At 39.5% G+C, this 11468-nt stretch overlaps 1 protein-coding gene across 1 annotated transcript; it reads right to left on the reverse strand.

Annotated features, from left to right (window-relative positions):
- Nucleotides 1–5217: 5217 nt before the first annotated feature.
- cd302 (CD302 molecule) lies at nt 5218–10159 on the reverse strand. The gene is made up of 6 exons (XM_080497709.1): nt 10007–10159; nt 7475–7600; nt 7268–7378; nt 6998–7180; nt 6837–6857; nt 5218–6730 (listed from the first exon to the last, which is right to left on the reverse strand). Exons 1-6 carry the CDS (start codon nt 10089–10091, stop codon nt 6528–6530), a joined length of 729 nt encoding a protein of 242 aa, XP_080353835.1. The 5' UTR covers nt 10092–10159; the 3' UTR covers nt 5218–6527.
- Between the last annotated feature and the right edge of the window lie 1309 nt (nt 10160–11468).

Genomic DNA, 11468 nt, shown 5'->3' on the forward strand with positions numbered 1-11468 from the left:
ATATTGTGAAACATGCATTTGATTAGAGGTGACTCGGAGTCCCAGTGTGTGTGTGTGTGTGTGTGTGTGTGTGTGTGTGTGTGTGTGGGTTTACTGATAATAAGCTGCTATCATCTCCAGGATCTTGTTTTGATAAAGCTGTATAGAAGAGGGATTATTTATTAAATGATGTTGCACTGTGTATTTTTCCAACTTGCATAATGTCTTAATAGCTATACTTATTAAGATAATTTGAAATGTGGCAGTTGTCAAAGCTGTTTTAAAACAAAAACAAACAAAAAAAAACATTTCAACACAACCCTCGGCTTCGTTCACACTCCACGAATATTAATTTGCAGTGTGAACTTGTTCACCAACAGGTAAATAAACGGTCAGAGGTTTTCACAATAGCACAGACCTAGAAACATGAGTCCAGCCACAGACTGATTCATGGCAGGTACAGCCTGGACAGGTGCCAGGTCCATCACATGGCTAACACAGACACATTCACACCTCCAGCCATTCAGACTCACCAATTAACCTACCAAGCATGTCTTTGTGGGAGGATGTTAGTGTTTTTAATGCAATCGACAGTTGAAATGTTTTGCTTGTTTTTTGGGTTGTTTTTTTTAAAAAGCATTACTCTTGATAAGGTTAAAAAGTAAAAATAGGAGGAAGCCAATTGTGTTTTTTGGACAAGTGCATTGTTCGTAAAGCTTGTGTTGTGATTCGAAAACAAAACAGGCAGCAGGAGCGATGGTACCTTTTGAACGCTCTGTCAAATGTATGAAAATAAAACAGACATACATAAAAACGCAATGATCTTTTAGAAGATTTGATGGTGCAGGGATAACAGCTCTGCCACACTTTGTACTGCAAGCAATAAAAGACACATCCAAGCATAATGTGACAACAACACAGAAAACAAAGATGGAAAATCAGAAACAATGACAAGCAATGGAGGCAAAATGTTTGTAAGAAAATTATGAGTCTATAAGAAATGATGAGTCTTATTCTTCTGTGTAGTCACGGGGAAAGTAACACCTGAAATGCAAACAAATTTAAAGCACAAATAATTTTGTGGGATTTTAAAAGATATAATTCAAAGTAACTGCTCACATGTGTGGTGCCCAACCCTCTGCATCTTCAAAAATAAAAGCAGCGCTGATTGTTAAAGGTCTCTTACCCCTACTATTTAAATCATCCCCAAATTGGGGCTTCTACAGATGCACGAATGTAAACACGAATGCATTAATGTTGTGTTTTCTGGTGAAATTAGGGAATTAAGTGAAGAAAAAAGAAAAGAAAAAAGAGGCTGCAACACATTGCAACCAATGAAGTGGCTCAATTAGGCCAAGGATTACCATCTGTCTTTCTTTCCTCTGATCATTAAGCAAACATACACTCACCAGGAAGAACCGCATTAGTAACAAAATGTAATGCAAACAAAGTAACAGCAGGGAAACGTGTTGACCATTAAAAACCATTGTGCTTTATTTTACAATGTATTAAATGCCTCTTAAACCAGGGTGACATGTGCTCACAGCTCTCTGTTTTCTGTGAAGCCATGTTTCCCTTCACTGGCACAGCTCCTTTTGCTTAAGTACCCTGAGTAATATGTGGATGCAGTAATTAAGGCACAAAAGGCTTATTTGAACCAAATCATGGGATGAACAAAATCGTTGATTGGCATTTGTAATTTAAAACATGTTTATTTTCTTGTTCACAGTCCCTTGAGCTCATTGATTTCCTCCCTATTAATTCTGTGTCATTGTCGAAGCTTTAGCACAATCGCAGCTGTACTGAGGTAAACACACACGGCAACGTGAGGGAGGAAAAGACTGCTCTGAGAGATTTGCCATCCAAGCCATATGATACCTGCCTTTTTGATGCAGGAGAGTGAGCAATGGATGAGAGCAGAGCTGCGCCACATAAAATCAAAATGTCAGCTTGCCTTGGTCATTTGTAACATAATAAGTCACAGTCGATGGCTGCAATGCAAGCAGCTTGCTGGGGGAAGGGCAAATAGCCCTGTCCCTTTTAAAGAGATTTTTAAATGGTCTTGATTAGAAAGTATAATGAGATACCAAAGACACAGCAAAGATGATCTCTCGGGAGACTGATAGAAAACAAATTAGGATGTTTGAGGCGTTTTTTTTTTTTTGTTTTTTATTTTCATTTTAAGGTGCCTTTTTTTTTACACAGGGAAAGGGATAGCCTTGAGGCAAAGGAGTTGGACTGGATACCATAATTTTTTCCCCTGACATATTAAAGTAATACAGATTTTAATCATGTCAGCACATAATTCTCTGATCCCTTCAACAACAAAGCCTTCCAGCCCGGCATATGCATTTGTGGCTCAATGTCTGTGCTAAAAACTGGGTGATTTCATCTCGTGTGTGTGTGTGTGTGTGTGTGTGTGTGTGTGTGTGTGTGTGTGTGTGTGTGTGTGTGTGTGTGTGTGTGTGTGTGTCATTTGACTTTGAGTCTGAGATAAGCTTTTTTTTTTTTATCAGTTTTCCCTTACAACAAAAATGCAAGCCCATTTGGTGTTACGCTGTCTGGTTAGTTTGATAATTAAATGCAAGGTTTTACACAACACCAGCAACGCAATTACGTTCAGTTTGACCATTGATGTTGTGAGTGCATGTTGCAATGTAAAATCACTACTTCAAGGGTTCAGAATTGAAACGTAACACGTCTTGTCTTACTGTATGTTCAATGGCCAGGCAGAGAGGAAGCATCTCGGTGTATCTCTGTGTACAGACGCCTTTTCCAAGGAAAACAGGAACATGAATAGAAAAAGAGCCTGAATGCAAATATAATAAATTCATCAAAATCTTCTAAAAAATGTTTAACTAAACGCAAGGTTGCAGCCAAAACCTAGAAGCAGTAAATAGCTTGAGAAAAAGGTCTCCCACATAAAGAGTCCCTGCTCCTTTCTGTGTTTTTTACATTAGCTTCATGAGCAGGACAGCTTCCATATTTCATTATCAGTTTGACAGACGATTAGATCATTCACATGATGAACGTGTGTCTTTTGTGCCTCTCTTTTATTCTGTCATGCTTCTGTTTGTCAGATCCTTTTCATGCATACCAATGTCCGTTATAATTAGTCATTCTGGGTCAGTGTCGACCTCGTCCTGCTCCAAGCAGTGGTGTGGCAGATGTGTGTGGAGAGAAAAATCATTTGGTGTAATTTGAGCAAAAATAGGCCACTACAGCTTTTTATGTGACGAGACAAGTCTGCTGCGACAATACGCACAAATACACACAAAAGATGTTTTTAATAATGAGGCAGGATTAATGACTTTACCTGGAATCTGTTTGTAACAACAATCGAGTTAAAATGTCTTTTTTTTTTTTTTAGGAAAAACCAAATTATAATTGTAAAACAATACAGATTAACAAATTTTACTTTTTGTTGACGGTACGTCAAGGTATTGGCTCAAAGAACTGAATGACAAGAGGAATCATTATTGGTTCAGCGAGCAGCGAGGAATAATAGAACCGACAGCTCAGGCTGACTGATGGTGGAGCAGGTGCAGGGACAGACCTGGATGAAGCACTGAATGCACTTTGCCAGCAGAGTCAATACTTCCATTTATTGTGTCATTTGGTCTTATCGTAGTGTGCTGCAGTTTACGCAAGTTTAAGAAATTAAAGCACATATTTTGCCTGTAATTTTCAAATGATGTGGCTGAATGAAGAGAAATGCAATTTAGATTTTAATGACGGTATTTTTGTCTGATCTCTGCTTTTGGGGGGGGGACAGTAATTTCAAAACAGTCAACCAGTCAAAAGCAATAATTTGTATATTATTGTATAGATAATTAGCATGTTGTCTGTCTAATTAATGACACACCACTGGATTTTAATGAGCAGTGACCCTTCAGTTTCAATTTTAAGGTCTCATGATAAATGTGTGCTACATTTACACCAATGAAGTAATTTTAAAGACCTAATCTAAGAAAAAGAAAAAAAATCAGATTTGCTTTGCCTTCTATAGATTTGTAAACCACTCAAAAAAAATCAGCATTCTCTTTTTTTCAATTCCTGACAACACAGCTCTCCCTCATATGAATTACATAGTTCACACAGTAACTAAGAAAGTATTAAGTATGATAAGGAATTGAGATTGAATCATTAGTTGGTTGAACTTTGTGATAAATACACAGGACTGAACACAAGCTGGACAAATGCAGTGACCTACTACTGCCACCTAATGCACAAAAGTGCTTTCACTACATGTTTAAACACTGCACCTTTAAGCTGTTCTTTTTAGGACTTCTCAGATGCATTTATTATTCAAGTGCACTTCATTATCACCTCAAGCCACACGTAACTCTTTTGACACCAGTCTAATATTTTATAGCTGTGGGATTAACCTTTCAGTGCAAGCATCGTTCTGATGTCTTGACTTCTGTCTAAAATGGGATCTTTTGGCTCAAAGAGTAAATGCATTGGCCTCCCAGAGAAATCTTACTCGCATTTAAGGTTTGTACCTTTCCCACGTCCTCCCCCCGCACCGTTTGCTTGTGTATTTATGGAAAAAGTAATGTTTGACAAGAAACACTCTCCATCACAAATGGATCCTCTGGAAAACATTTGTCAGAAGCCAACAGGGAAAGAGGGAAAGACGCAACACATAAGCGTTTTACTCTTCCACCTGGTGGTTAAAAACAGACATTACCTAGAAAACTTAAAGGAACAGGCTATTGTTATAACCACCTTTTGATGTGTCTTTTAAGTAAATGCTGCTGCTTTGATAATTCTGGACGGTGTTTAAAACTTTGAAAGAACTGTGTTCTCAACAAAGAGGCATTCGAAGCAGAGACTTTACAGATTTCTTGGGAACCCAAAATTAGATGTGCTTGAAAGTGAATTAAAAAAAAAAAAAAAAAAGGATATCCTGCTGACTTCTTTCAGTTCTGTTTCATCCGTGACCACACTGTGATGTCAACAGAACCACTGAACCTTTATTACGTGTGGCTCTTACCAGCTGACAGTGATTTAGATATCTTTTCAAAATCTCATTACTCTATCCCAATTTCGGGTGGCCTAATTTATCTTTTTCACCTTAATTATGCATCGACATATATATTTAGCAGGGAAGTTCTATATAGATCACACAAAACTCAAAGTAGTCCATTCCTTTTCTCAGTTCGTATTTCCTGGATCACCCTGCAGAATGTGGGGGACGACGTGAATTTACAGCAGAAAAGTAAAAAAAAAAAGTCAATGATCCAAACACACTTTATTCTGAAAGCACAAAAAGGACTCAAACATTTGAATCTTAAATATTGCACAGAGGGGTTCTTACTGCTGAAGATGCACAAGTTTAGTCAAGCTTTTAAAATATTTGGACACTTTGGCTCATCACACTCATAAGAATCTCTTAAAAAAAAAAAAAAAAAAAACCCAAACAAGTGCCGGTAAAAAACAGCAATAGTACTAGGAATAGTCGTTCTACTGTAGGACTGTCACCATCAGCCAACCCCTGATTGTCTACTCATTCATAGACTGGCTCATTCACATGGTAGCTTCAATAATGTATTTCACAAGGCGGAAAGAAGATTCGTTACATTTCCGAACAAAGATTGCATCATTTAACTTGTTTGGCAATAAAAATAGAGACAATCATAGTCGTTTAACAAACTCTTCTAAAAGGAATGGTTCCGTTTACTGGCAGAAAACAGAAATCTGGGTACCTAACAAGGCTGCAGGGAAACTTCCCAGAACATTTCTGAAATAGGACTGGTTTAGTTTTCATATCAGGATATTTCGCTTGTTAAATAAAAAAAATGAATTGCTTCACTGGACAGTGCAACTTCATCTTACTGGCTACATTTACATGCATAAAGGAAGGAGCCCCAAATGCTCTTAGTTTTGCTGGAATTGTTTACAAAAAGCTCTCACCATTAATACCAGAAGGTTTTACAAAGGCAGGCAAGTTTTTCTTCTTAAAAATAAACTCTCTTGCTGTCAGCTTATTTTGGCTTGGTACTTCTACAACTGTTCAACACAAAACTTGGATTACAAACTAGATCCGGATCCAATAATTACATTATCGGCTGCGTTATACAAAAAGGTAGCGTTCAACATTTTGAGGCTTATTGCATCTTAGGAACTAAACATGAATTAAGCAACTTGAGCATCACAAAGTCATGCATTTGATATTCTCCCAAATCAGTGTGAATGCAAGCGGCTGAAAAATCCCTGTACATCAAATATAAACCTCCTCCGCCTTTTATTGTAATCCATTAAAGAGATTTTAATATGTGCAAGAAAAACTGCGACAGGTGATGGAAATGCACCAATCTGAAAAAACACACTGGTGATAGTTTGTTAGTACAAAGTGACCAAAACGCAATAGTGAAATTAAGTAGTTAGTATATCAGCAAGCTTGACGTCAGTTTTCTCCCAAACACACAACATTGTTCTGAGTCATTGCTTTGCTTGCCGTATGTTAATCCAAAACTGCTTTACTGACTGATTTAGGACTGGAGGTAAAAAAACAAAACAAACAAAAAAAAACAATCAAACACCTAGGGTACGCTGTTAGTCTCCTCAGCCTCAACCAGGCAGGACTGGTCTGCATCCAGGACTCGGAACGGAGGATGGTACTCAAACGCCGAGAGGATGGTGAAGCCGCTATGACGCTTCTGGTGCACGAACCAAATAACGCCCGAGATTCCGATGATAGCCACCACGCTGAGAATGACCAGAGCGGAGAGCAGCGGGCTCGGCTCTGAGGACGACGAGAAACAAAGCGAGGAAGGTCACATCAATTAACACAAAATCACGGAGGAATAAGCAAGGAAAGCACAAAGAAAGGCTTAAAAAGGTGGACTCACTCCGCTTGGCTGCCTCCGCTTCTGAGGGGGGGGGGGGGGGGAGAGAAAGCACATTGTGAGAGAAACGACCCCAAACAATATGTTCTCGTGTCACATTCTCACACATAATAAATCAGTCATCAATTCAGCAACCAAGCAGTCAGGAAACACTCAAATCTTACCCTGAGCCGTTTCACAGATCACTCCATTCTCCACTTCTTCCATGCAGCTGACATTTTCCCACCTCCCCGTGTTACTGTGCAATGCCACACACGTGTCTATGGGCACGAGGTCGGATGGAGACGAGCCATCCTCCCAGTTGGTGAACTTCACAGGGTCCTCATGAAACCACCTCATGTCTTCAGCTGAGGAGACGCGCCGGTCCGTCAGTCAGTGCCCGAGCAGAGACGACGGACGTACCTTATGAATTCAACGAGCACGTTCGTACGTACCGTTTGTGTCGTAATACATCCCGAGCCACACGTTGACTTTTCCTTTCCACACGTTTGGGCAATATTGAATTACAAAGTCGTTTTCTTCAGCACTCTGGATGGTCAAAAGCTCTAGAAACAAAAATAAAAACAGCAATAGTGACATCTTCCCACACACATTGTGAAATGAGGAAAAAAAAAAGTTAAAGGGTAACATGTCCCATGTACCAAAGTTATGGCAGAGAGTTTGAGCTCTCTCAAAGGTGTAGCTTTTGATTAGGTCTTCTTCTCCATGGACAAAGTGGTAACATCTGTCTCCAAAGGGCACCCATGTGCGTCCATCTGCAGGGCAGTCTGGAGAAAAGAAGAAGAAAAGAAAAGAAACAGGAACCTTACTTAGAGTCCAAGGCCTGGCACATTTGTTCACTATGTTTTGTACTGAAGTCACAATAATTACTCCAAGGTCGGAGTGTAAAATCTAGGATTTGGCATGTGAGGGAGGGAACCGTCAGGCCTTCAGTGGAGCCGACGAGCAGCAAACCCAGACTGGGATCATGTGAGTAACTCTGCCGACTAAAGATAATTCAATCACTGTCCTCACTAATAAACTGCTGTCCACCAAGTTCTGATCACAGATGAGTAGTTCTCAAACTGTGGGGCCGGCCTCCTCATCTGGAGCAATCCGGGGGTCAGAGGGATGTGGTTTTCCCGGCTAATTTGTCTTCCAAGTGTGTAGAGATCCGGATTATAGAGGACAATAATCCAGATAAGGAGTAATACATGCATGGTATCAGTCCAGCAGTGTGGGTGTTTGGTGCCAAATGTAAACAATTCACAAAAAGTTAGGGATGTTTAGTTTTCCCGGTGAAATTGCAGGACAACCTTTACAGGTCAACTTAATGTGACCGTCTCTAAACTTTTGAACGCACATGTCCAGCTGTTCAGTGTTTCAGTTGGGTTTTTTGTGCACGACTTGTTGTTACAGCAAAATCTGAAGCAGAAGTTAGATCCACGAGTTCAACGATAAATGTCCTTGTTGAATTAGAATTAGTATTTGAAAAGTCATGCTGTTCATATTTTGAAATCATGAGACCAAGACAAGCCCCAACCCCAACAATTGATCGACAGCAACTCAACATTATGAAACGTATGAGACGACGGAATTACCATTGCATGCTTCTACTTGATGCCCTACTTTCATGATATAATATCACTGTTGCATGAACATTTTATGTTTTGCATAAACTTCACCCGAGAGCCAAATATCCCTGACGTTTAGTGAGTAGCGTATTAATTTCTGCTTCATTCAATTCAGGAGCAGAAAAGGACATCTTACCCAGGGATTGATGTTCTTAAGAGGAGCTACGAATTTGCCAAGTTGCTCATTATGATGTGGTTTCAGAGGTAAATGTATTTGTTTATTGGCAATGAAAGTCACGCGGTGCTTCCTGATAATATGTCCTACAGGAAACGTGTCAAATGTGTTGAAGCAAAAAACAGTGTGAAATGTTAGGATATTTATCAAAGAAAGCCCTTTAAGTCTTGATAAAAATAATAATAATAATAATAATAATAATAATGACAATAAATAAATCAAATAAAGCGTTTGACATGCTGTAGTTTTGTGACCTTTACATTTCTAACTTGCTCAAAGAAAGGACAGACGAAGCAATGTGTTGACATGAAAATCCTGCCGGTTTGCACTGTATCAGACTTCCTTCTGACTGTCAGCTGTTTTCATGGAGCAGGTCAAAAGTCTCAGTGAGCAAGTCACAAAACAACCTTTGATATTGACTCAAACACATGTTTAAGAAGCTGCAGCTGCTTTTTTTTTTTTTTTTTTTTAATAGACAGAGGATAAACGATGCTTAGCCAGTCTTCAATAAGTAGTTTGTTTGTTGTGTTTTTTTGTTTTTAGAAAAAGCACCGAAAACATTTTGAACAAGTTGTCTTTAAAATATCCAGTTTTTTTTTCTTGCGTCATCATTTTACTATAGTTGAGAGAGAGAGAGAGAGAGAGAGAGAGAGAGAGAGAGAGAGAGAGAGGGAGAGAGTGAGAGAGACGACCAAAATAACGTTGTGATCATTACTAATGCTATTTAAGAGGCTGCTGCAGTGTGTTTCCTCTCCCATGTTTTGTATTTTCAGCTTGTGACCATTGTTCCTCTTTATCAATGCACTGCGCGCGTTTACAGAATGCTGTCGGGATTTTATGACGTTTCCCACTGCAGGTTTATTTTAGGTCAGCACCTGTTATTTGGGATCAATTCATTTTCATCCCTCTGGTTATGTCGCTGTCCCACAATTACATCACAAACTTTAAACTTGATGTTTTTACTTCAATTATCCACGATTTAGAGTCGATTCTTGCACGGGGGCGGGTTCGCGGCCAGTGGGAAACCAATAGAAACAGATTTATTCCTGTTTCGCAACATGGGAGAAAGACTTCAGGGAGTTACGTGAGTCCACGCTGCCTGCTAATGTCACTTAACAGGATGTGTCGCAAGAAAACCAAACGCGAGCGCTCATTTTTTTTATATCTGGCAAACGAAAGTTTGCCGGGTGTTACGTTAGTGAAGAAATCCTCACACAAACATGTCCGATCAGTGTGAACAAATAAGACAGTAGAGGACGTGTTGCTGCAACGCAGGCCTGACCTGCAACAGCGACGCAGCGTCAGATACATAATAATCATAATAATAAGAATAAGAAGAAGCGCGTTCACGAGGCTCGGAGCTCAGATCGGGTTTGGTGTCTTACCTCCCGCCAGGCCCAGCTGCAGATCCACGCACAGGACGAAAACGCAGCACAGGAATGATATGCGGTTCTTCCTCTGCGACTCCATGACAGCCTACAAGAAACCAGCAGAGGAAACTAGTTTCAGTGTTGCTGGCCCGAGCAGCAACGTGAGCGAGCGAGATCCCTCCCACACACACACACACATGCGCATGTGCGCGCGCGCGCACGCAATGCACGGCACGGATCATCAGCAGCACTGCAGAGCACAGAAAAAAGAAAAAAAAGCTTTTATTTTTCACTTGTGTTTCTTGGACTTCTTAATAAAGGATGTGATGCATTTTAACACTGTCGCTGTTGTGGCGCCTCTTCTGGTCTTCAATCAACCATATTATTTAACATTCCCGTGTAGAATTTTGAACTTTAGTCACTTGTTATTGTTGCATTGTCGTGAGCCTACTTATCCACTACTCCACTACACTGAAGATTGATTTCTGCCCTTGTATGTTGTCATTTTTATTTACTTTGTCCTTATCATTGTTGTTGTTTTATCCCTATTTATCGTTTGCTGAAGTTCCTTTTTTTTTTTTTTTTATATGTATCAACTCAGTTCATATTTTACATGATAAAAACCTGTAGATGGCGCTGTGGGCACAGCGTTCTGCACCGAGAAGAGCGTGGATCAAACCCATGTAGCATGCTGTGAATGGCAGTGCACAGTAATTCCAGACATTAATGGGAATTATGAAAATCACCGGGAGACGAATGCATGACGACCCTCCACCCGTTCTGGAAAAAAAAAAAAAAAAAACATATGACCTTCTAAAACTTGGTTTGAGATATATTAAACCATAGAGAAGCTGTAGGCAATTGTGCTAATATAATTGGCTCATAAATTCGAGCACCTCCATTTTTCCTGTTTATTTTAGCCTCTCCCCCTCCCAAACAATAAGGTGGAATTTCCTCCCCTGGTTGTAGCCTTAAATTCGTCACACCTTGTGTTGCATTGTGCATTGTGTTTCCTTATGGTTGGCATTGTGACCATAGTGTTTATTTGGTGTACATTAAAGATGCGTCTTGACGCCATAGCTGTTTGATTAAATATAGGATTTCCAAGATGTCAATACATACTCATCACCGGAGTGCAAACAGAATATGGAAATGTTTACTTGACGACACATTCTGTTACACTGCTCATATCTTACTCAATTATGGGCGAAAGTTTAAAAAAAAAAAAAAAAGAAAACGTGTCTGAGCCGAAACTCTCGAAAACAACTCAATTAGTTCATTTCAATCATAATTAGGTGTGTTCTCAACGGCATTTATTCAATTCAAATTACTCAATCTGAATCGAACAAAGACAGTTCAGAATAAATGCCCCACATCAACGTTTTGTAAGCAAATATATATCAGCGATTTTCCATGTTAGAATAAAAACTTATAAGCCATACTTGCTCTTTTTGTAACTGCTTGTTTTGTCTTGTCT

The sequence above is a fragment of the Blennius ocellaris genome (genome assembly GCF_963422515.1).
Source record: "Blennius ocellaris genome assembly, chromosome: 6".
Lineage (NCBI taxonomy): Eukaryota > Metazoa > Chordata > Actinopteri > Blenniiformes > Blenniidae > Blennius > Blennius ocellaris.